This window comes from Myotis yumanensis, unplaced genomic scaffold (assembly GCF_028538775.1).
Source record: "Myotis yumanensis isolate MYYU_CA2020_CCGP unplaced genomic scaffold, mMyoYum1.0.hap1 SCAF_2, whole genome shotgun sequence".
NCBI lineage: Eukaryota > Metazoa > Chordata > Mammalia > Chiroptera > Vespertilionidae > Myotis > Myotis yumanensis.
Window position 1 is genome coordinate 161,616,228 of NW_027223753.1, and position 25,757 is coordinate 161,641,984.

The 25,757-nt window shown below is 48.6% G+C and overlaps 1 protein-coding gene across 26 annotated transcripts in view; it reads left to right on the plus strand.

The window, feature by feature from the left end:
• Positions 1 to 25,757, plus strand: part of KALRN (kalirin RhoGEF kinase) — a 635,703-nt gene that overhangs the window by 424,750 nt on the left and 185,196 nt on the right. For all 26 annotated transcript variants that reach the window (XM_070406353.1, XM_070406356.1, XM_070406366.1 and 23 more), the window contains exons 28-33: positions 1,247 to 1,339; positions 6,088 to 6,199; positions 8,034 to 8,224; positions 8,644 to 8,745; positions 10,274 to 10,416; positions 14,169 to 14,271. In XM_070406353.1, the coding sequence (XP_070262454.1) occupies positions 1,247 to 1,339; positions 6,088 to 6,199; positions 8,034 to 8,224; positions 8,644 to 8,745; positions 10,274 to 10,416; positions 14,169 to 14,271 (744 nt within the window). The remainder of the gene's footprint in view (positions 1 to 1,246; positions 1,340 to 6,087; positions 6,200 to 8,033; positions 8,225 to 8,643; positions 8,746 to 10,273; positions 10,417 to 14,168; positions 14,272 to 25,757) is intronic.

Sequence of the window (25,757 nt, forward strand, 5' to 3'; positions counted from 1 at the left end):
GCTCACCATCAAATCCTAATGCTTTATTCTAGCCCAACCTCATCAATGCCCTAAAAGCATCTTGCTTATCTAACTGTATTTTTCACTTTTTCTAGAACCTAGGTGTGCACCCTCTGTACCGCTCAGGCATAGTCCTCACTGTCATCTAAATACATAACACTTATTTCCTGTGCATGTGGCTTTATATATTTCCTGTTTGTTGAGTATCATTCCTCCAACTTCCCACTTCACCACCCCTCCCTGTCCTCTAAGCCCCAGTGAAGGCGTTATCTGTGAAATCACTCCTGGGGGCAGGGCCTCCTTTCTGGTCTTCCTGGCAGTAACCAGTGAGAAGTCTTTCTGTCATCCTCGGTTGCTCTCTCTTTCATGTGTGTGTGTGTCTTATCAGCTAGCTAGAATAGAGGTTCTTCAGGGAAGGGACTAAAATTCACCCTTCTCTAATTTTCATAGCACCTAGACCTTGGGGAATAGATCCTTTTGGAGGTAGGAGAGAGAGAGGACTAACGTGAGAACTAGAGGCATGAACAGCTGGGAGCCATGGTCACAGCCTGGGCATGAATGATGTGGGCAGTGTGGCCAGGGAAGATCATCCTCCCCAGGGGTCAGGGATCACAGAGGGAAACGCTGGAAATGATCCCATGGTTTCCACCTCAGCAGACCTGAAGAATGAGGGGCGTCCCTACCATTGATCAGAGTGAACAGGTTATAAGGAAAAATGGTGATTCTAGGGTGGGATGTGTGAAATCTGAAGAGAGGGAGAATGGGAAGTGAGATCTGTCCTGTGCAGTTCTAAGAGGGAGACCGCAGGCCGACAAAGACTCAGGAGCCGTCAGAACAGAAACCAGAGCTCACTCTGCCTTCCCTTCATTCTCACCTTCCTTTCATCCCCCTCTCATGTCATCCATTCTGAGTTTATTTCCTTCACTTCCACTTCTTCCCCTCTCCTTTACCCTTCCCCCTGTTATTTACCTCATCACTTCCTCTACCTTTGTCTGCATTTCTTAAGTTCCGTTTGTTTCACCAATCTGCCTTCTTTCCCTAAAGTTTCTCCCCTTTTGCCATCTCTCCTCTTGGTTTCTATTTCTACATGCACCTTAATCTCTCATCCCCTTTCCCCATCAAAGAAGTTTCTCATAATTGCCTACCTTTTCTCCTTTCGCCTCTGTTATTACCCCACCTGCCTCCTGCCCAGAGCACACATGCACATGCCCCTCCGTGTCTGATGGTGCTCGTTTCCATCCTGTAGGAGATACAGCAGCGGCACGGTCTGGCCAACTCCATCTCTTCCTACCTGATCAAGCCCGTCCAGAGGATCACCAAGTACCAACTGCTCCTGAAGGTACCTCCCCTGCCCTCGGTGTCTCCCCCTACCCCCTGCCAGGCCCAGGGGGCTCCCGCTTTGTCAAGGATGGGAGAGCTTCCACCTGAAGGCCTTTCCTCTGCCCAGACCAGAACTTGAGCGATGAGCCCGTGCTTGCATCGCTGGCTCCAGTCTGCATGTCCCATCCCTTCAAATTCCAGATGCTCATTCACTGGGGGAAAGAGGGGAACTGGGAGTAGGAACAGGGGTGACTGTTTTCCCACCTACCCACCACTGCATCACTTTGAGTGATTGCCACCCCAGCCACTGACTGGTAGGTAAAGCCTCCCCTGTCCCTGCCTCCTGGGGCAGATTCCCCCTCGTGGCCCCTGCTTCCGACAGGATCAGGGGCCAGGGTCTTAGAGGCAGTGCCAGTCTGCGTGGGCATGGAGACCCAGGGCAGTACTTGCCATTGCCGTAATCTCTGGTTTGTCAGACTAAAGGTTTTTGAGGGAAAGTAGTTGATCAAAGAGTGCCTATTCAAACCACAATGACAATCGGTGTCTGTAGGATCCCATATATTAGAGGTTCTCCTGGAGCCAACCAAGAGATTAGGGTTTCCTCCAAAATCTTTTCTTTGAAAGTCAAATAAAATGATGTAAACTACTAAGTAGTTTGGGCTGCTGCTTCTCAGAGAAGGATATGCTGACAATCTGAAAATATGACATTTCCCCACAAGAAAGCCAGGGAAATTGATATCATAGGCAGTTATATAATGACTGTCTATCCGAATTCTTAAGATGTGTAAGTGCAGTTTTCCCTAAGTTTGAATATTTTGCCGGTTGCTCCTCAAATGCAAAGGATAGTGAGAGGGCATGTTATAAGTGGTATAGTTCCGGAGAAAATGTAATGAAAATCAGCTCATGTTTAGCAGTTCAGCTGCTGCTTGCAGAATCTCACATATTCTGGCTGCACTAGCCCTGAAAACCAGCCTAGTTTCCAATCTGGGTTTCTACTCGTGTTAGAGAGTATGCCCACCAGTCAGGTCTGTGGTCTCCCGGGCTCAGCACGTGTGGTTCCAGGATGAGCAGAGTGGGGGCAGCAGTGAGCCTGGGCCTTGGACCTCTCTTCCCGCAAGGGGCCAGGGCAGGGCCATGCACCGTCCTTCCCCTGCAGCCTCCTCCTCCAAACCTCCTTCCTGTCTCCAAGAAGAGACTATGGGCTGCTGCTCCCAGGCGCCCTAGTCATCCGACTCTGCAGAGATGACCTAAAGAATTACACTCAGCATCTTGTCCATGGCCTTTGCCGAGGACTAGTGTCAGAAATAGCAATGGGCAGGACATCTCGGCTGTTTGGGCAGAACTGCTGTTGAAGCTGTCCTCCTCTTTATGTTTTGGAGTTTCTAATATGAAGACCCAGAATTTCTCATAAGATTTCAGGGTGGGGCTTGCAAGGGGCGGGGCAGTTCTCTCCTGAAAGACTGGAGTGCTTTCTACCTTTAGGTCCTCTGGTCCTCTGACTGCCAGAGAGTTAGTGTTGAGTTCTGCGGTTACTCACGGTAGTTTCTCCTTAGTCCAGATTTCTGTGTGTAATTCTCCTCCCTTTTTCCTCTCCCACAGAATGGTTTTCCTTATGCCAAAAGGTTTTTTAAATTTATTTTTGTGTTGTTGTTGTTTTAAGTATCCCCAAGCCTTTTCAGGAATTGGGGGTTGCGGGGGTTAACTCCCCCATCGACACTGACAGTGTCTTAAATCAGTTAAGATGCAGTTCTAAGAGAAAGACAGCTTTTCACCTCTCCCTTTTAAACCCATAAGGCTGAGGTTCCGGGGATTAATTCTGTGACAGGGAGGAAGTGGGGAATGGATGGCTGTCCTGTGTCTGGCTTTAGGCAGATGGAGGGTGGGCTCTGGATTTTCATTCTGTCTTGAATGTTTTAGGAAGACATGACTGTGTACGTAACTGAGATGGGAAAAAATAAAGTCATGGGAATTTGGTTGTGGAGAAGTGGTAGAGTTATTGGAAAAAACATTTAAGATAATTTTGGCCTCTTTCAAATGTGCTGGTAGCATAATGCCTGCCAAGTAAAAGAAAAATAGTTTGCTGAGCTTTTCCTATAAATAAATAACATGGGATTTATTTTCTCATTAAAGTCAGTTTTATTCCAAATAAATTGATATTTAATTATCAGTATCCTCTGGGGTTCCTCACTTTAGGTGTTACGTGAAAGTAAAAACTATATATCAGTTTGAATGTTCAATATTCTCTGTGCAAATCTGCTGCAACTGTCCTTTGGGGTGTAAATTAAATGTGGAGCCTTCTCCTTATCATAAACTATCGCCAGGATCTGAGTAGAACTTATTGGCTCTGCTGGGTGATTAGTAGGTTTGCCAAACTGCTTTGGGAGTTAAACTAATTGGTGTTTTCTGTTGTGAACTGAAGTAAATTTCTTATTTCTCTCTTATGTTTCTGCCTAGAAGTTCCTTTTGATGATGTGTGAAAACAAGGGTGGGCGGGTTAGAATAAGGAAAGTGGTGGGGAGAGTCAGAGAAGTTCAGGTTGGGGGAAGAAAACCAACTTTATGAACAATGATGCCATTATACTGAATGGTACCAAGGACAGAGCTGAGAAGTGGTCCCTTCTACCTCCCAAACATGTGCTCTGGGCAGTTCACCTCTTCTGTGGGCACTCAAAGCTCCCTTCTTCATGTAGAATGTGTCCAAGATAACACAAAGGATTGGATTTTCATACCAGATGCTCACTAATTGGATATCTTACCAAGTGCACTTTGACCAGCAATAGACGGCATATATAACAGTGGTCCCATGAGATTATAATGGAGCTGAAAAAATTCCCAACACCTAGCGATGTGTAGCCATCATAATGTGGTAGCACAACGCATTGTGCATGTGCTGTGGTGATGCTGGTGTGAACAAGCCTTCTGCACTGCCAGTTGTATAAAAGTACAGCACATACAGTTATGTACAGTACATAACACCTGGTAATGATAATAAATGACTCTTACTCGTTCGTGCATTTACTATTCTTTTATTATTTTAGAGTGTACTCTTTACACTTCTAAAAAAAGTTTCCTGCAAAATGGTATCTGTGTTATCCTGGCAGCAGGTTCATATACATCATGTTTACCTCTTCTCTTGATTGCAGCATTTTCTCTTGTGCTTGATTTAGTCTCATATCGTTTTATATAGTGACATGCTTCACAGGCTTGTAGCCTAGGAGCAATAGGCTAGCCCATCCAGATTTCTGTAAGTGCACTCTTTGTTATTCACACAATGACAAAATCCCCTAATCACACATTTCTCTGAACGTATCCCCATAGTTAAGTGGTGCATGGTTGAAGTTCCAAGGATACAAATAATCTTAGGGCAGAGGTAAAAGAGAGAGAAGTCTGGGACTGCCAGCAGTTCGAAGTTCCTTCTGGCAGCGTCAGGATGTGCTGGGGCCTGGATCAACATACAAGGTTTCCAAATGATGTATTATATCACCTACCCTGAAGAGAGCCATTTTGGTCATGAAGTGTACCCACCTTTTACTTAAATAGTTGCATAGCTTACATGATACTTTCCAGGGAGCCATGCCCATAGAGCCCCAGATTCCAGGTATATTTACCATAAGATGTCCTGGATCAATAGGCCACATCTATTCTACTAAAGGCATTCCAGAGCAAGCGTCATTCATTTATTTGCTAGAAATTCTGTAGTTCACATGTTTACAAGGCTTGATCTGCTCAACTTCTTTCTTTCCTGAAAGTGCATCCCCACCCATCCACCTATCCCCTGCCTCCCCCCACCCTCAACTCCCCAAGGAGACGGTATGGAATGCAGATCTGTTGCTTAACTATTTCCTTCCGGGGTCAAAGTGAGCAAGATACAATAAGCCTGATAAGAAAAATCAAAGCCAGCATTTTTCTGATTTGGCCAAAATCATTGCAAATGGTCTTTATGATTCCTAGGATAGTTGGAAATTAGCTTTTCTCCATCAACCAAATACTCTATATCTTTTATAGAGATGGTAATGACCTAGTTTCCAGTGAGGAGGGAAGTCTCAGTGTGGTGGAGGACATGGAGGAGTCAGGGTTGGCGTGGTGGATGCACCACTGGACTTGGATTTAAGAAACCTGGATTCAATCCCCTGCATCACTTTACCTCCAATGAATTCTGTAACCTGGGGAGAATCTCTATTCCCCTTAATCAGTTTCCTCATCTGACAATGAAAGGACTAGTACGGAATCCCATCTGTTGGCCTCAGGTTAGGAACTCCTGAGCCATAGGATCTAAAAATCTTTTATAACCCTGAAATGCCATAAACCTATGATGTCTGCAGCCCCAGGTTGCTCCCAGCACGATGGGAGTCAGCATTCAGGCAGTAGAGGTGTGTACACGCAAGTGCAGGCGATAAATGAATGCTGAGCGATCTTTGCATACCCTTGTCTTCTCTTCATGATTCCACAAGACTGCACCGCTGTTCCTGTGCTTTGCAAGGGGCATTCTCTTCTCCAGGAGGGCAGTCAAGTGTCAGAGAACACCCTACCATTTGGGTTGAATTGAGTTAGTTTGGATGAGATTGAGCTGAGGGAGCTCATTTGGGGGAAAATACTGTGGTTAAATTCTTTGGAGCTAATCCCATCCTACCTCACCGCACTTTCCTTATAGCTAGAGGGAGCCATTGTAGAGACTGACTCTGTGTGTAATTGCCTGAATGGGTGTGGTGCTGAGAGGGTGGGGAAGCTGGGGGAGATGGTTCTAATTGCGTTTGGACTTTCCCCCCAGGAACTTTTAACTTGCTGTGAAGAAGGGAAGGGGGAGCTCAAGGATGGCCTGGAGGTGATGCTCAGTGTCCCGAAGAAAGCCAATGACGCCATGCATGTCAGCATGCTGGAAGGTAGCTGTCCTCTCGGCCTCCCGGGGGAGCCCCTCCTTTCTTAAGACCAGAGAGCTTGTATCATGGGAGGGAAGAGGCATGAAGTCAGGCCAGGGGCAAGGCCGGAAGAGAGGAGGAATGGCAAGTTGTTGCCTAGGTCCTCGGGCGGTGTGCAAGGAGCTCCACGGGGTCCAGCTCAGCTAACACCTGCCTCCAGGTAGGACCAGCCTGAGCCATTTCAGGTATGTGGATGGCTTGCTGCCTATGAGATAGTCTAAGACAGGCCATCACCTTTACTGCAGGCGGGCTACAGCCCTGACCCACAGCAGTCCTATTCATCTCCATTCCCCTCAAGCACAGTTTTCTCATCTGACAATCCCATCTGCTGGCCCCGGGCTGCATTGCATTTGTCAGAAGAATAAGTAGAAATCCTGCAGGCATGAACACACACACACACACACACACACACATACACACACACACTGTCTTCAGCCCAATGCCCTTCTTTTTTTATTGTAGTAAAAGATACATAACCTAAGGTTTACCATTATAACCAATTTTAAGTGTACAGTTCAGTGACATTAAGTACATTCACATTGGTGTGCAGCTACACTTACACCATTCCTAGCTGATGGAAAAAGTCCAGCCAGGTAAACCTGGTAGGACTTCACCAACGTACATTCAGTCCCCTGGAACCATGTCTTGTCTTGGGATCCAGAAACCTGGCAGAGTGAGGCTCCAATAAAGTGCTCTTAACACTGCAAAACAGATGGGCAGAGCAGCCAGATTGGGGTGGAAGTTCTTAGATGAGTCGATTCATCCCAGTCAGGGCTGGCAAACAGGTGTGGAAGGAGAAAGCATACTTTGTTGTATATATGTAAACCTGTGGGCTCCTTCTCCCCCATCACCCCCCCAACCCCTGCCATCTAAAACACTTGGTCTGGTCTCAATACTTCTAGGTCACCTTTAGCAAGGGAGCCCCATTTCTACATGCAAAGGAGCCCTGGTTACCTTCTCCAGACTAAGCACTAGCCATCTGAATATATTCCTATTGTCACAGTTTCTCCACCCCTTTCTTTTGTGTTTGCACCTCCCCTGATCCTGGAGTGTCCCCTTCTCCTCTAGCCTTTCCCCGACCTGTACTCTGGATCTAGCTACTCCAAGTATGGTCTGTGGACCAGCACCCACAGCACCTGTGAGTTTATCCAAAGTGCAAATTCATGGGCTCCCCCCACACCTACTGAATCCCACCCTTTTGAGGGGTGAGTGGTGGGCAGCAATCTGTGTTCTCACAAGCTGTCTGGGTGATCTGTATACACAGTAAAGTTTCAGGATCTCTGTTAAAGATTTAAAGTGGTATAAATACAAATTTCTGAAGGATTATGCACCACCCTGTATAAGAGCAGTCAAAGGCAATAGTCCTAGGAATAGACTATGAGGACTAGAGTCACACCAAGTCAAGTGGAGTCAAGGGCACCCGATTGGGCAGTGCGTGTGCTCAGCCCCACTCTGAGCTCGAGGCGGGGCAGTGGGAGCTGTGGAGGCAGGAGCTGTGGGTTCACCCTTGCAGGAGTTCCCAGGCAACAGCGGAGCTGTGGGAGGTTGCACAGGAGCTTTTCAGGAGATTCCCCAAATCCTGGTTACGTGTGGGAGAGCTGGTGCAGAGGGGGGTCTGATTACAGTTCTGAAGAGCTGTCTACTCAAGTGCTCAGGTGTCTCGGCAACCAGTGAGAGAGAGAAAGCGCAGTGGAGCTGAGGGCTCACAGCCAGGGAAGCCTTTCTCCGTGAGGGTGGAGCATGGCACCCTGAACGTGGCGCTAGAGAAACTCTGCAGGGTGAAATGGGTGTTTTTCAGGGTTCGACGAGAACCTGGACGTGCAGGGGGAGCTGATCCTCCAGGACGCCTTCCAAGTGTGGGACCCCAAGTCTCTGATCCGGAAGGGGCGGGAGCGGCACTTGTTCCTCTTTGAGATCTCCTTGGTTTTTAGCAAGGAGATCAAAGACTCTTCAGGACACACGAAATATGTTTACAAGAACAAGCTACTGGTAGGTGGGGAACAACAAGGCTCCCTGTTGTCATAGAGCCCTGGGGCAGGAAGGGATCTCGAACCCTTGCTCATCTCTCCCCCGGCGCCACACCAGGGTCATCCTGGACAAATGAAAGTGCCTCCTATTTGAAAAGCTCTCCCTCCGACTCCCACCTCTGCATTTTACAGTCCACGGTTCTTCTTCCTGTTGCTTTCATCGCCTCCCTCTTCACCTTCCCTCTCCGCTACCTGCTAATCAGGCGCAAGCCTGTAGGTCCTTTCTTTCCAGGTAGATGAACAAAACGCCCAGTCTATTTGAGTTTGATTGACAGAAGCCCCTTCCTCGGCCCTCTCCTCTTTGTTGCCTTTCCCACCCCAGCCCTGAGTTTCCCCACTGCCCTCCCCTCCCCGCCTCTCACAGGCATTTCCTGTCTATAGACCTCAGAGCTGGGTGTGACGGAGCACGTAGAGGGGGACCCCTGCAAATTCGCCTTGTGGTCTGGGCGCACCCCATCCTCCGACAATAAAACCGTGCTGAAAGTGAGTACCGCCCTCTGCTGGGCTCAAGACCAGGGTTGGGGTAGGAGGGATGTGGGCTTCTTAAACCTACAGTGAGGCCAGCTGACTACAGGTCTGCCTGGAGAAGGGCAGCATCACATGGGGGTTGAGAAGCAAATTCTGTCCTGAAAGTAGACTCAACACCTCAAAGACGAGTGGTCTCCTAGTCCATGCACCCGTAGGAGCATAGAGTGAAGAAGGCAGGGCGTGGCCTCCTGGGCTTCCTAAACCGGGCCCACTAAGGATGTTCTGTCCTGTGTCCCCTTCAAGTGTCCAGGGCAACAGGTGACCCTTTGACAAAAGTCACCTTGATTTGCTCCACATTCATTTAACATTTTATCCTGAGAACCTTGTCCATGTAAGGCAGCTGTTCTCAACCTGAGGGTCGCGACCCATTTGGTGGTCGAACGACCCTTTCACAGGGGTCGCCTAAGACCATCCTGCATATCAGATATTTACATGACGATTCATAACAGTAGCAACATTACAGTTATGAAGTAGCAACGAAAATAATTTTATGGTTGGGTCACAACATGAGGAACTGTATTTAAAGGGCCAGAAGGTTGAGAACCACTGATGTAAGGTATTCTGCTCAGTGCTGTGCAGGGCAGTATGTGTAAGGCATGGGCCCTTCCTGGGAACATGCACTCTAGAAGCTCTAGTGAGTTGTAGAGCATGGGGACAATGCTGATCGAGAGGAATGATAACAAAGGGCCTTCTCCCAGACGATGGCCATGAGTCATGTCAGCTCGGCAGGGCACGCACACAGGGCACTGAGTCAGGGTTCTTGGAAATGTTGGTCTCACTGGGAAGAGGTGCTGCCCGTGGGCCCCCACCAGCCATGTGCTCACCTGGCAGTGCCCGTCGCTGAATTGCCAGCACAGCTGCTGCCTGTCGTGAGACAGAATGACCTGAACAAGTTCCACAGAGACAAATGGGATTCGTGGGAGGGGGCGACGCCTCCAATGAGCAGGTTTCCAGGCTAAGAACCCAGGACCGATTTGCAGCCCCCACAGCCCGCGTGGCCATCCTGGGTGCTGAACGTCCTGAGCATTACCTGTTCCTGTTGGTTGTTAACCACTGCCTTCAGGTGCCCACTTGCTGCCTCTCCCAGTGCTCCCAGACCTCCCGAGTCACTGAAGTGTTCATCCTTGGCCCAGGGGACTTCCAGGTACTGCCCCAGGCCCAGGGCAGATAGCAGTATTGGTCAACACCTTGCAGGTCATAAATACTTAGAAATCACCCTGCACCCGTCTCCATTGCATCTTGAGGTCATAGCCCTGCTCTAGTTGGAGCAGCCCTGCTCTCGTTGGAGCAGCATGGCCCTGGGACTAAAGAGTCCTGAGAATAAAAGGAGAAATAAGCCCCTCAAACATTCGGTGTCAAACATAATGGATGTGGCCTGCAAGAGGAGGGCCTGCAGGAGGAGGGCTGCAAGAGGCGGGCTGAGCACTGCTTGGGCAGGACGGAGGGAGATGGGTGCTGACTCTCTCTCCCTGTGGCACTCCAGGCCTCCAACATAGAAACCAAGCAGGAGTGGATCAAGAACATACGGGAGGTGATTCAAGAAAGGATCATTCACCTGAAAGGAGCTTTAAAGGAGCCCATCCAGCTCCCCAAAACACCAGCCAAACTGAGGAACAATAGTAAGAGGTAACCAGCGTCTCCCCGCCTCCTAGTGCTCCCAGTCCTGCTTCCGGGGTGGGGGAGGGGTGAAGCTTTGCCTCCATAGGGAATGTGCTCTCCAGGGGGCTTCCTGCATGAACCCTAGGAGTTCTCCCTGAGATGAGTTAGCTCTCCTAAGCATCTTGCCAGCTACTGGCAGTTCCCTTCAGCAGGCTGCGGTGAGCACTCTCATTTGGCAGATACTCTGCAAGGTGCTACAGGAAAATAAAAGCAAGTGTGAGATGAGCCATTCCATCCAGAACCATCTAATGGGCATGTCTCACACATGACAGAAAGACAAAGGAACTGTGGGAAGTGGGGATGGTACCTGAGCACTGCAGTGGGGTGTTGGGAAGGCTTTGGGTGGGAGGTGGAGCTGGGCCATGAGTGGGGAGCTCCGGGCTTGTTGGACAGTAAAAGGGCTTTGTGTGCTGTAATGCAGGGGGTGGTATGATGGGGTTATCATTGCAGCTCTTACTGCCACACCCCTGGATTCCTCACCTCTATTCATCTGAGAAGAGCAATGTGATCGGGCAGAAGATGACAAACGTTTTTGTACCTTCGTCTGTCTGAATCCCAGTTTCCCTTAGCCAGGGTGGGGAGCCTTTTTTTCTGCCAAAACCCATTTGGATATTTATAACATCATTCACAGGCCATACAAAATTATCAACTTAAAAATTAGCCTGCTATTTTTGGTCAAACATTTAATTAACTTACCCCTAATACCTTGGCAAGGCCAGACAAAATGATTATGGGAGCCTTATATGGCCCGCAGGCCAGATGTTCCCCACCCCCCTACCGTAAACCAATGGGCGACTTCTTAAGTATTTCTTTCTCAAGTCCCCATGTGACATCACCTACAAGGACTCTTTTGGAGGGTGCTTCAAAAGAAAGTATACAAAAGCAGCAGCCCTGTAGGTTGCTTGGTGTAAAAGAAAGACAAAGATTTTTTTAAATTGAAAATTCTCTAAGTGTGGCCTGGAAGTTACTCTGGAAGAAAATAAAGAGAGGTTTCCTTCAAGCATCTGAGGGACTATAATTAAAAATCAATATATTAGGCCTAATATAGAAAGGTAAATAATTTGTGTTTTTGCCTCTCTGTATATAGCTAGTATAAAGTTACTCAAAGACTAATAGCAGAAATTTAATTAGTGTCATTTACTGTCCATAACCTAGGACAAGTAAAGTTAAAAAATAATAATAAAAATAAGCTTTATTTCAGAGTAATTTAAAATTGACTAATTGAAAGAAGTGAATATTCAAGAACTTAATTGTACCAGGCAGGAAACTGTTCCTAAAACATTAACTAATTTTTTATTGATAGTTCATCTCATAGTAAAATTGCTTAACATGCAATGAAATCCAATACAGTCATATTTCTGAACAGAAAAATTAAAAGTTATCAAGACTGCATTGTAAAAATTTCCAAAAGCCTCCTAATATTTAAATTTAAAAAAAAAAGTATACAAGAACATCATGGGGGTGGGGGGGACAAAACAAAAGCCAGAGATCTGCTGGTGAGGATCACTGGCTTTCCTCTCCTCCCCTATTCATGAATGGAATAAATCCCAAAGATTTATTTGATGCTTTGGCGCCAACCAGGACACCCAGGCTGGAGCGCCCCTGCCGGGCCCAGGGAATAGCAGCATTCGTCCAGAGGGAGGTGGTAGCTGGAAGTAGGGTGTGACGAAGCTGGAGAGAGATACCTCCATGGAAAGCCCCTCGACCTGCATGGCCAGGACACGGCCACCTCGCTATGCTGGAGGACAGATCAGGACTGTGGTGGGGGGAGGGTTATTTTGATTTCAGTTACCTTTGTCCAGAGTCCAGGTGAGGGATAGACTTAAACACTAGAGACAGGCCCTGCTGCAGGAAAGCCCTACTTTAATAAGAAGACAGAATGGAAATGGCCATAAAGAGCTGAATGTCCAGGACCATGGTGGGCAGGGCCATTCAGGTGAGATTGGCCAGGGGACTCTGTGAGAGAACCCCTCTTTCCTGCAGTAGGAGAGTGGGCATCTCTGGAACATGGGGTGGCATGTCCTGGAAATGCCATCCCCTGTTCCCTATCCGTGTTCTGTGATGAGACCGGGAGAAACCTCAGCACACCCTGCAGAGAAGAGCCGGGCAATCTGTGATTTCATCAGCTTGTTTTCTGGGTGCGGGGACAGAGTTTATGGAGGAGCAGGTTGGCCTGGGAAATACTACCCACACTCCTGGATGGGCTCCCTCCCTCCCCCAGAGCTGGCTTCGTCTGGAGGGGCCAGCAGGCCTGCGATGGGCCGGAAAGTAGGAAGCAGAAAGCACAGCCAGCTCTTAACTCTCCACAAGTGGTGGGCGCAGTGACCGAAAATCTACAACAGATGATCTGAAGGTCCTTTATTTTTTGTTTTGAAATGCATCCCATCATTTCTTTTTACAGCAGATTTTCCTTCCTATAAATGTGTGGCTTATGTTATTAAAAATAAGTTGGCATTTTCCAAGCCCACAAGGAGTGGTAAAAGAGCAGTCGACTTAGAAATAACTTTATGTGACTAACGGATGCCATATATATACCTATGCATCACATGTATGCCCACATGCACACACATGTCCACATAGACTCACCATTGTCATGTTGAGGCAGCTTCAGTATATGGGGGTTTTGCACACATGGTACCTTTCTCAGACAGCGAGTTCCCCTTGTCCCTAATGCCATAACTTCTCCATAAGCAGCAGTGGGGCTGTGACATTCCTAAAAGCCTCCATGGGAAGAGCTGTCATTCCCTGTGCTAACCTAGCCAACCCCTGGCCCACATCTTCTCCAGTTTTTTTCTGACACAAACCATTTAGCCTTCACCAGTTCCCAAGCATCTAATCCCCTTGACCTGGCTGTGGGTTCAGTGCAGGGTTGGGTCACAGTTCTGAAGCTGGAGAGTTGAAGAAGCATGCGGGATCGTGGTATGGTCCAGGGGACAGGAAGGGGTCCGGGTGCCAGGAGTACACTTGGGAGCCTGTCTTATCAGACACCAAGGAGCACAGCTGTCTCAAAAGCTTCTGTGGAATCTGTGGCTGTGCTCCTATCTCTGAGAAGATGCCTTGGCCTCCTGTGTTTATAAGAAGTCGTCATAAATAAGCAGGAGATCAACGAGACCCACCAAAACGAAGGCAGTAAACTCCTCCATACCCAGGAGTTGAGGGTCCAACATCAGGAACTTCCCAAAGATAATCTCCAAGGAGAAAATATCCCACTCCAGTTTCTGGAGCAGACGAAACACAAGTCAAAACAGTATTTTATCGGTTCTGTTTTCTCTGTAGGCCAGCTAGAAACCACCCCCAGCCATTTCAGGATGCAGAAAAGCCATGTGAATACCCTGAGTTCTCGGATTGTGGGTGATGGCCCAGTCAGCTGGATAGAAGCCTTGGTCCTAAGTAGGATGTGCCTCTTCCAGTGCCTACTACAGACCCATTCCCACTAGAAGTGAATAAACAGTTGCTCCCTCTGCATCATGGCCCAAAGGAGTTTTGGAGAAGGAGTCATGTTCAGTTATCAACAGAGTGATTATATGTTTACTAAGTACAAGCGGTTACATCACTGGAAATCCCACAGGGCTGCTCTCTGCAGGGGGATAACTGTAGACAAATCCCTGCCAGAAAGTGCCTGGGCCCTGCTCTGCCAGCCCAGCTGGAAATCCTGTGGCTCTACACCCACAGCGGTTCCCCCCACCCCCACCCCTGTTTTTTCTCTCTTCTTCCTGCAGGGATGGTGTGGAGGATGGTGACAGCCAGGGGGATGGGAGCAGCCAGCCAGATACCATCTCCATTGCCTCCAGGACCTCTCAGAACACAGTGGACAGTGACAAGGTAGGACAGCACCCCCACTTTCCTCCCCCTAAGACTTCTCGTTGGCTGAGCCACCCTGGAGAGTTACCCCCAACCAAAGGAACTTCTCCCCCTGAGGAGTCTGACCTCAGGAGCTGGTGGCCTCTTGGTAGGGCTGCAGGAGGTGTGTCACGTGGAGATCTTGTCTGAGGAGACAGAGATCGGGTGGTCAGCCAGGCCTCTCGTGTTGCAAGAGTGCAGCAGAGGTGGCGAGGGTGAGGGGCAAGGGTCTCTGTATCTCCTGTGAGGTGCCCCCTGGCTGCGGGGGCTGCTCGGCCTCCTGGGAGGCTGGGCTCAGGGAGCTGAGGCTGGCACAATTTCCAGAGACCTTAGAGGCTGTGACTGGCTCATATTGACAGTGATTTGAATGGGCTCGCCTCAGAGTTAGACCAAGACCAGTGATTTGGGAAATGGCCACAGAGGTGCTGGTTGGTGGGAGCCTCCTGTCTGATAGGGCTCCCCCCGGGGGAATGATGCCTTCCTCTGCCCAGATATTGGGGCTCAGTTCCTGAGAGGCAGAGGGCCAGGAAGTGGGTGTGAAGCAGCATGCAGGGACGTGGTGGGCTTGTGGGAAAGCCTGATCCCTTGCTTTCTTACATTTGGGAGCAAATAAACAAAAGTTAGGAGCTCTCACGGGGAGCGGAAGGAAGGAGACTGTAGCCAAGACTCAGTGCATTTGCTCAGCCGGGGAAGAAGAAGTCAACGGCCTGAGTTTGCAGCAGGGACACAGCGAGGTTTCCTCTGACCCTACTCTCACTCGCTTACCTCGGGGTCAGGAGCGTGAGATGACCTTGTGTTGCACGTTAGTGATTTTGTTAGGAAGGCATGGATCTGCAAGACCCTTTGGCCCTAGTTTATCTAGACCTAGTATTTTGGCATAGTTGGTCCAGCTCAGGCAACAGGCTGTGTCCCTGCTTCATTTTAGTTTTCCAACATGTGGGTATATTTTTTTAAAGATGATCTGTATTCATTTTTCCTATTTTTTTTCCCTACTGGGGGAAAAGGACTTTGCCCCCAAACCTCCTAAGAGCACGGTGCTAAATCACACTCTAGACTAGTGTTCAAGGACCTTCAAGGTGATTCTGACTGGCATTCTGCCTTCAAGTTACTAAGCCATTTTGACTATCAGAGTGAATGGAAAGTTGTTTTTTTCCACTTTGTAAAAACATACAAGAAAACTATTTCTGTACTTTCCTTTCTCCTCTGATCTGTTGTTTAGAAATACAACCTAGAATATCCTATGAAGGTACGTGTTGCTGTTTAAGCAGTCAGTGGGTGGTGTGTGCAGCACAGTGTTTGCCATGTTCAGACGTAGCCTGTTAGTTTCCCTGCGCAGGGAATTCATCCCTTCCTGCCGCTGCTGCTGCAGTCCCCCAGCCCTGACCCACACAGACTCTTCCACAGAGCGGTAAGCCCTAGGAAGTGTGGGCTCAGCCATCCTTGTCTCAGGTGAGGTAGGTGAGGGTGAAGGAGAACACCTCTGACAGCCGGCATTTCGTTGTTCATGAGGAATCCTGGTGCCCTCAACGTATTCTATACATCAGGAAACTGAGGCCCAGAAAGACTAAGTGCCTTGCTCAGGAAAATTCTAGTAGTTAGTGGAAAAGCAGAAACTGGAACCCAGATCTTCCCGATTCACCCACATTTCCCCCTCCCTCTACAAGTCCAAGTGTGGAACCCCACGTTGTGATTAACTCGGCTGGTGGGTCTTCCTGCACATTCCGCCAAACCCCTGGTCATGTGTCGGGAAGAAGCACCCGCCCTGTACCGAGCTCTGTGCTGGATACTGTGGAGATGTGGGCTGTTTGTTGAGTGTATAATTTTATGTGTCCTGTGTGTCTGTGCCCGGCTGTGAAGCCCTGGCGAGGGCATCGGTTACGTCTGTCTGCTTCACTGCTGTACCCCTGGCACACAGCACACCCAGGTGACCAGGGAACACGGAGCGAGTTCACAGAGGGGGCAGTCCCTGATCCCAGGGAGCTCCAGCATTAAGAGGCAGCTTACACCCTGGCTGGTTTGGCTCAGTGGATAGAGCATCAGCCCGCGAATTGTAGGGTCCCGGGTTTGAGTCCGATCCAGGGCACATACCTCAGTTGTAGGCTCAATGGGGTGTGTGCAGGAGGCAACCAATCGATGTGTCTCTCTCACATCAATGTTTCTCTCTGTGTGTGTCTCCCCCTCACCCTTCTACTCTCTCTAAAAATCAGTGGGAAAATATTCTTGGGTAACAACAACAACAACAAAAGGCAGCTTAAACAGATGGTCTGAAAGCAGCCAAACATGTAAACGTTGTGTTTTTAAATATAAAAGAAGCCTAGATGTTTCCTTATCTACAAGCAGAAAGCTTTAGTCAGCTGGAGAGCCTGGCCTGTAAAGAACATTAACCCTAGAGCTACCTCTTCAAGCCTTGGGAAACGTGGGCAGCAGGTCAGATGTTGAGAGCCTGTGTTTCATACAAAACCTGGAAAACCACTTAGAAAGTCACCACTTCAGAATAAAATAGAGGGCCTGTCTCCACCATGCACTGTCACTCAGAATGTTCTTACCTTTCTAACGCAGAAGAGTGATAACCGGACAGCATGTGCCCCTGACCTGCACCCCTCTTCATCAGAGAAACCACTGGCGGTATCTTTCCATTTTCCCCGATCTGTATTACCAGAAGCCCAGGAAGCTGGTCTTCATTGGTTTCCCAGTGGTCAGGGAAACAGACCCTGAAGAAGGGAAAGAGAACAGAGTGGGTTGATTCAGGCGAACTGAGCCATATTCAACAAGGGCAAAGAGCACAGCTGTGGGGAGGGGTGGGGCCGACCCCTCGCAGGGGTCAGCTCATTTTAGCATTGGGTTTCTAGGAAAGGCCTCGTTTTCCTCTTCCAATCCAGAGGAATCAGAGTAGGGGCACTACTGGGCTGGGCAGATGAGGAAAGATAACCACTAAAGGGCCCTGGACCTAGTTGAGTGGCACCTTTCTAATCACCCTGCGTGTGCTGTGAGGAGGAAGGAGTTTGGACACACCTGGTTCAGATCCCAGCTCTGGCCCTTAATGCTGCATGAGTTACTGCGCCTTATTTCCCGACCTGTACAACAGATGCCCATCTCAGGGAGGCGCTGGGAAGATTAAGGAAAATACATTTACTTGGCATCGATTAAACATTCAGTGAAGGTTAATTTCCCACCCTTATGGCAGGGGAAACAGAAGTCTAGATGCTCTTAATAAGAGTGCCCTATTACTTAGCAGACTGTCAGGGTCTTTGGAAGTTCTAGAGTCTGGCCCTCTGGGTTCCTCCTCAATTAACCAGTTGTCAGCAGGTTCTTTCCATGTTAGACCTAAAGAGCTGTAGCCTCAGTTTGCCTGTCGGTGCACAGAATAGCCTTTCTTTGTCCACCCTTAGAATCTAAGGCTTAGACATCTGTGCTTAGCATCAGCTCACGGGTTATTTTATTATTTAATGGCTTATCATCCATTGCTGTCAGGTATTCATTTTAACCCTCAAAGTGCACCGCCTTTGGCCAGTGAGGCTTTCTATATGTGAAGACAGTTGCCTTTTCATCTTCTCTGTTTGGGTTGGAGGTGCTCAGTTTCTCCAGCTGCTTCTTGTATTAACATTCTTTCAAACCCTTCCATAGCCTCGTTGCCTTCCTCTGACTCCAGTATGGAATGAGTTGTATGAAATGGGGCATCTGGAATGGTCTGGGACACTGCGGATGTGATCAACTAATGAGAACTCAGCTCTTCAGTCCAGGGCTACTCTGCCTGCGCTCCCCGAGGGGGTGCACCGAGTCTAGGAAGGGTGTGTGCTATTGCTCCTAACATCTCCACACCTGTGGACTGCCTTGGTTGGACAGGTGACTTAGGAATCTGAGTGTCAGACTACTTTATGTCTATTGGGTTTCTCTTATTTGATTACCTCCCAGTATTCCAGCATGTTTTGAATAGAAATTATTTGTCCAGTATACCAGCTACCTCTCCTAGCATTATTTGATACACATACCGTCTGTGGCTTTATCCTAATTCTTGCTCAAAAGACGAAATTGAGGACAGAAGACCAATCCCCGGGCCCTCCTCATTTCTCATCCAGGTTTCTGCACTGGAAACCCACCTTGTCTGACTCTTCCTTCTGGGAAAGGAAACACCCCACTTTTCTCTGTAGCAGGAGAGCTGGAATTGCTTCCTTAACTTTTAAGTCCTCCCTCCTTGATGAGGAATCAGGCTATTATTTTTAATTTTGCATGAAACGCCGACAAAGCCAATATGGATGCCTCAGTAATACTATTGCTAACTTCCCCCAAAGTTGTTTTTATTCGGTCCTCACGTGGGCCTGTGTAACCGTGTTCTGCCTGACACCTGTCCTACGCAAAAGCGTCATTTCCCTGAAGGCACCCAGTGTGCTTATGTTGTTCCACAGTGTCTGAGCCCTTTCCTGTTCTGCCCAGGAACATGAGCATGGTACTCTGGGAATTTCACTGCAAACAGTCTTCTGCCTATATGTGTATCATTAAGTGGTGGGGCTTTGCAACCACGTGTCAAGGAAGTACAGAATTCTAGAATTCTAGGCAAGCAAAGCTGAGTACTGAGGTGGTAGTGAAGAACTATCGTGTTGTTTAACATGCTGGATGTCTGCCGAATGATCTCCCGCTGATGGTGCTGAAGCAGTTGTCTGCACTGGGATGGTCCCCAGTAAATGCTTATGGAATTACACGTTACAAGCACATCCAAGGACACTCTCCATCCAAAAATCACTATGAATTTCTAGACGTGTCCAGGCTGGCTGAAGACCGGGAAATGGGTGCGATTCTCTGCAGGAATTGTGAGAGAAAAAGCACTGCTGGGACAGGATTCTGATGTGAATGAGGAGTTTCAACCACACGCTAATGTGATCTGGGATGCAGGATGGGCTGATAAGGGCAGTGAGCTGAGGCGGGTGGGAGTGCCTGGAGAACCTGGAGATTTCAAGATCTAACTCAGTGATCTTTTTAAAACTCTGGACTGTCAAATTAATGCTGTGGGTCATGACCAAAATTTTGTTTTACTAATCAGGAGGGAAAGCTCTGTTTAGAGATGGTGAGGGTTCAACTGAGGGGAAAGTCAGTGATGTCTACAGTGTTACTCCCCGCAGGCACATGATGCGTTTAACTAGGGACGAGGCAGCCTGGCTGCTGGGCCTCCTGGGCATGGACTTCCGTAGAGCCTCACCTGGTTCCCCAGAACCTGTAATCCTGCCACCTGCACTCTGGGAGCACACAGCACGTGCAGGGCCGTCGTCAGGCAGGGTCTAGCCCCTGCACTGGCGCTTTGCTGAGGGCCCTGCCCTGCGCTGGCCTGTTCCAGTTCTTTATTCATGTGTTGAGGTCCTGCTTGTTCCATAGCAGGTGCAGCTCTCAATGCTGGGAAGACAGCAATGAACAAAACAAGACCAAGCCACCCTCTAGGTTCCTTTCATGTCGGAAGGAAAGGATGGCAGCCCTGGTCTTCCGCAAATAGCATCAGAGATAAAAGGATACTCCGTCTTTCTTCTGAGAAAAAGTGGGCTGATGCTGCAATTGGAAGAACTTGAGTTTGATGTAAGAAATTATTTTCCCTCTAGGAATTAGTGCTGATAGGAGAACAGATGGCTCGGGGAGAAATGCATCTCTTTATTTAGATGGGCTTATAAATTGGGGGGGGGGGGGGAATGACCCCCGAGGACAGGGCTGGGGGTAGGGTAGGGGCACTTGGTGCTTGGGAGAGTGCGGGAGGGGAGGAAGGAGAGCATCCTGGGTCCAACTGCTTAGAAGCAGAGTCTGAGACCCAGATTCCTGTGCATGTAATTTAAGGGGGGAGGTGCTCTCAGGCCAAGGAGCAGGGAACAGGGCCCAGTGGAGGAGGGAAGGCAAACGCGCATGTGGTTTCAGCCGGAGTCTGGCTCCGGCTGATCCCTCCCGGCACTCTGGCATGATTGCACCCACAGTTTGCTCCACCCTGAGGCAGGGGGGGCCAGGCTTTGTGTCAGCTTGAGCTGTGCGTAGCCACCATGCACCAGAGCTGGGACCTGGGTGCCCTGTGGGGAAGGGCATCTGCTATAGGAAGGAAAGGAAAACGTGGTAGGAAGGGGATGGGTTTTGAGGTCAGGCCTGGATTCAGTCCCTGATTGTTTACCGTGAGTGGGTCATGTCATCATTGGTGCCTTGGCCTCCTCACTGTACTGTGAGGGCAGTGACTCCCTCTTCCCAGGATCTGAAGGAGTAGCCGGGATCCCCTATGAGCAAGGGTCTGAAGCAGAGGAGACCTGAGGCAGGTTACTGTCCTGGTGACTGCAGGGCCTTCCCATGCAAGAAAACGGGCCGCGTGCTCACTGTAGTTTTCAGGGCCCACAGATCACTGGACTTGGCCACTGACGAGAAAACCACACATCTTTTATTAGCTCAGCAGTGTCAGGGCTAATAAAAATCCTCTCAGGCCACACTATGTAATTTTCACCCGACAAATTCTTACCACCCATCAAGATGGGCCACTGTTGTTGTGACATTGTGTTACACTTAGCTGGAGTGACCCACCCACTGGCGATCCGTCCCAGTCAATGCACTGTATTAAGAACTGAAGGAAGTGTGAGGGTCTGGCAGAGGCACTCAGCTCTTTATCCCAGTGGGGCCATACACCCTCTGTAGGGAGACATATATGCTGCCTCCCATCTCGTAACAAAATACTTTCTAACTCTCAAATAAATACCTGAAAAGAGCATATAATTGTACTTCCTATTACCCGGGCTTGGACTTTATAAGCTGGTATAATCTTGAGTCTCAGTCGCACCCGGGTGTGCGGTGGGCCGGAATTCTGTATGAATCTTGGATGGAGGCATTCTGATTTTTCTCACTGATTTCTGATTCTAGTAGTCACTCCAAAATAGGGGGGAAAATGCCATCTTCACTTTAAAGTTTTAAGTCCAAACTGTGATTCTTTTTTTTTCTTTTTTCAGTTTTCTAAACAATCCAAGGTCAGGACCAGGTTTGAAAATAGCTTTTTGTTCCTAGTGTGGTTCCTTTGATCCTTTGATCCATGGTGGCAGTGGCTGGAGGAGGGGGGATGGCAGCTGTGGGCAAGAGAAAACATGGAAGGCCTGGCGGTTGGAACGCCAGAGGCTCCCTCCCTGCGGCTGCTCCATCACCTCCCAGAAGCACAGCCTCCTTCTCTCCTGAGCGACACAGCACAGTAAAATGTCTGGCCTTTCAGAACAAAATGACAAAGTGCAAGGAGTTGAGGTGACAGGTTTTCCTGTCAATGAAAGTTTGCCCACATGACTGGCTTCTAAAAGCTGCCCACCACCAAAGGGTGTGAAAGACAGGGCACACTCTCCCAGGACCGCATTCCTTTACTTCAGATTTTGATTTATACTGGAGGTTTGAATCCCTCCCTTAAGAGACCCACCTTTAAAGTTGCCAGTCATCTGTAAAAGCAATTGCGTTTCATAAAATAAAGTAGCCAGTGAGCAGTTTGCTGCACAGGCAGAGGGAGGACACCTCAGCGAGCTCCCGGGATGCTCAGAGCTCTGTGTGTCGTTCTCGAAGAATCCCTGTTCCCGGTGCAGCTTTGCACCAGCGTCTGTGACAGAAACAGGGAAACCACAGAATGTGATTCCCAGTAGTGAGATCCGTGTGTGAGAGCTGCCGGTGGCCAGAGGCCCGAGTTCGCTTGGGCGAGTCTGGGACGTGGAAACATAGAAGCTTTGGGAAGGAAAGGGTCTGAAAGACAGATCATCCAGCCCTCTGCCTTCGTCCTGCTTAAAAGAAACCAAGGGCCTGGCTCAGAGTCACAAAGCCAGTTTATGGGCCTAAGACTCACACAGTGCTCCGCCTGTTAATTGGATTAAAAACATAGTACTTTTGAGGTGACCCTGAAGGCTCAGCTTATAGACCCTTGTAGCAAAAAGCGAACATTGTTTGACCCCTTTTCCGACTGCCCTGCACCACCCTGTCCCGGCCCGGCGAATCACAGCGACCCAACGTGAATGACAAAGTGGCTCTAAAGCCCAGTGCAGTGTCTCCAGGTGGCAAAGGTGAAGGATCATTTCTCAAGTATGAGTGCCTGTCACAGACTCTTTCATACCAAGTCCTGTGACTCATGCAGTGGCCTTGGTGGGGGTGTGATTCTGCCCCAGACAGTCTTCAAGGCAAACTCCCGGTTGGGCTCAGAGCGCTTGGCAGGGAGCAGGGGCTCGTGGCAGAGCTGCTCCTGGCTCTGAGCTGCCTGGAGTCCCAGAACCCGCTCAGCCCCGTCACTGCTCAGCCCCGCCACCGCCCAGCGCAGATTTTCATTCTGTTTTTTAAAATCTTGGTGGAAGGAGAAAACCAATCTCAGGGAGAACCAAGATGTCAAAGTGGATTAGCCGGCTGCAGCCCAAGACAAACAAGGCCCAAGTGAGTAGGACAGGTTGGTCCAGATGCGTTGAGCTGGGAGAAGGGGCTTGAGAAGGGGAGGTGGCAGGGACTGAGCAGGGAGGGCAGAGCGAGGCTTCGAGGCTGCAGCAGAGAAGCGGCAGCTCCCAGGGCAAGGGTTTGCTGGAGGGTTCTGCACAGACCTCTTGGCACATGACTTACCCATTTCTCCTTCAGTGTCGGTTAAAGAGAAGAAGCTCTTTCAGTGCGGGGCAGAATGCCTGAATCCTCTATTAGCACCGATGGTGGGGGGAACAGGCTGTGGGAGATCGTGTGCTTAAACGGCCGTGCTCCCTGATGACTAGAAGTGATACCAGGATGGTAAACATGAGTGGGTTTGGAAATGAACTCTTAGAAACTTCTAAGAGTTGCTAGAAATGAATGTCTGGAACCAATGCAGTGAGACTAGAAGTGGGGGAGGGGAAGGTGACCTTGAGGTGCTGGTTCTGCTTTAGTTGGAACCGCCTTTACCGTCTGTGCCGTGCTGTCACCATAGCATGCGTTGTCTGTGGCCACCACTTGGGATTCTTGGAGGAAGCCTTTTGGATAGACAAGTGTGTAATGTTGCCCTGCTCCTCGACCTTGAGCTTGGATTGAAAACGCTTGCCCGGCTTTCACCTGCCTGGCAGCTTGGTGTTACCTCCTCACTGCTGATGCCACTGCCCACTGCCGGCCGACACCAGGAGCACAGGAGACAGATGATGGGGATGGGTGGATCTGAGAGTTTCTGTGGTCAGGGTGAGATGACGAGATCCTAGTGCCAGAAAGCAGGGGCTCGTCAAGAGAAGCAAGTGGGACGTCCTCTGTGGTGGCCTTCCATTGGGAGCGACACTGAGACGTGACTTTGGTGCAGGGCCTCTCCCGGAGCCACTGAATAGCGATGCCCCGCCGCACACTTCACCAGGTTCCCGTGCTCGGCCTGGTTGTTCGGAGCAGTCACGTCCTTGTATCCAAGCTGCAGTCAGTTTCACCTCCTCGTCTGTTAGGGTTTAAAGTTAACTCTTCCGAGTTCAGGATGTGCATGTACTATCACTTTTTAATGCTCTAGTTCATTGGTTCTCAACCTGACGGTCGAACGACCCTTTCACAGGGGTCGCCTAAGACCATCCTGCATATCAGATATTTATATTACAATTCATAACAGTAGCAACATTAAAGTTATGAAGTAGCAATGAAAATAATTTTATGGTTGGGTCACAACATGAAGAACTGTATTTAAAGGGCCAGAAGGTTGAGAACCACTGCTCTAGTTGATTCTGTTGGAAAGTGCTAATTGCTGAGAGATAGAACATTGACTAGAAGTCCAGGAGCGCTCTTCCTCTCATGCGTGGCCCTGATGCTGGCGCTGGAATGCTTGGTGAAGGCTCCTGCATGCATTGCTCTCTCCCCTGCACCAGCTGCAAGGGCTGATGCTCCTCTCTGCACTTCATGGCGAACTAAAGAGAAAAAGAACAGGCTCTGTGTTTTACTGTGTCTGTTTGGTATCCTTTCAGCTGCAGAGTAATGTTTTACTTATGCCCAGCCAGTATCAACCCATGAACCAGGAGATCATGGTTAGATTCCCAGTCAGGGCACAACACATGCCTGGGGTTGTGGGCTTGATCCCTAGTAGGGGGCATGCAGGAGGCAGCCAATCAGTGATTCTCTCTCATCATTGATGTTTCTGTCTCTCTCTCCCTCTCCCTTCCTCTCTCTGAGATCAATTTTTTTTTTTTAAAGTTTGACTTCCTGTTTGCTGTTTCTCACTGATACATGGACAACAGATGACTTTGTGAGCACTAGAGGGCATTAAAATTTTATTTTATTTTCCTTGGGGTCTTGATGTGTGCTTTTTATCTCATTAATTCATCAACCATTTATTGAGTTCCTACCATGTGACAGGCACTGTTCTAGACACAGAGTAGATGGCAGTGAACACAGCAGACAAAGTAACTCGGTGGCCTGCCGAGACCTTTATTGTGCTGATGTCAACCCAAACATGCTCAATTTTAACACATTTGAAATGCAATATAACTTGCTTCATTTTATTTTCACCTTTACCTCCTCACATGCTTCTGTGATGGACACCATTGCAGCTTTTATTTAAGAAGAACTCAGCAGTTCTTTTTAAAAGATCATTTGGGAACTCTCACAGGTAGCCCCCATATTCTTAATTCCCTGACTCAGAACCATTTCAAAGCAAGATGCTAGATTCTGCCCCTGTCTTTGCTTTGCTGTAGTTCCAGTTAGCAGATTCCTGATTCAGGAAGGTGAGTTTCATGCGAGGTAGACAAAGGAAAAGACCAGGAAGGAATCAAATAATGCCCAAATGTTATTAAATTTCTTCTCTCTCATAAAACAGGAATGTCAGAACAATTTAAAAATTGTCCTTTAAAAAAGGAAAATTGTTCTAATTTTTTAAAAGGATGTGAGAGGGCAAGGAGTGGGGAATAGTTTGGCTAAAGGAAGGTACTTCAAATTGTGGAATCTGAAATCTGTAATGCAGACTCTATCTTACCTCCCCAACCCACACCATCTTAAAACCTCCCAAAACAAGAATGGTCACAATTTTTATGCCTTTATACACATGGCTATTGAGAACCTTTATTACATTCATGAAAAATTTCTCAAAAAATCCCAAAAGAAAAAGATGTTTAAGGTATGTTCTCTAACATTTAAATTTAAGGTTGTATTTCTCACAGGGCATATAAAGTCCAAAGCACTAAGTTGGTTGTGTTATCCAGAGGGCAAACAAGTAGGTACTACCATTAACACATGACCAAGCAGAAAATCTGTTCATGGAGAAGAATAAAATTAGTCAGAGGCGGAATAGAAAATATTTCAAATATATCGGTACACTGAGTTCATTCTGTTATCCAACAGAATTTTACTGAGTGTCCACTGATGACCAGGTGCCATGGAGATTCAGGACATATAAGAACAATCTCTGTCCTCGTGCCATTGTCCTCCGACTTCTTACCCAAAGTGTCTCATATGTGGTACCAAGTAGAGTGATGACCTGCACGTTGTAGGTGTTTGTGAAAGAGACAGTTATACTCAGTACTGGCTTTATGCCAGTGGCT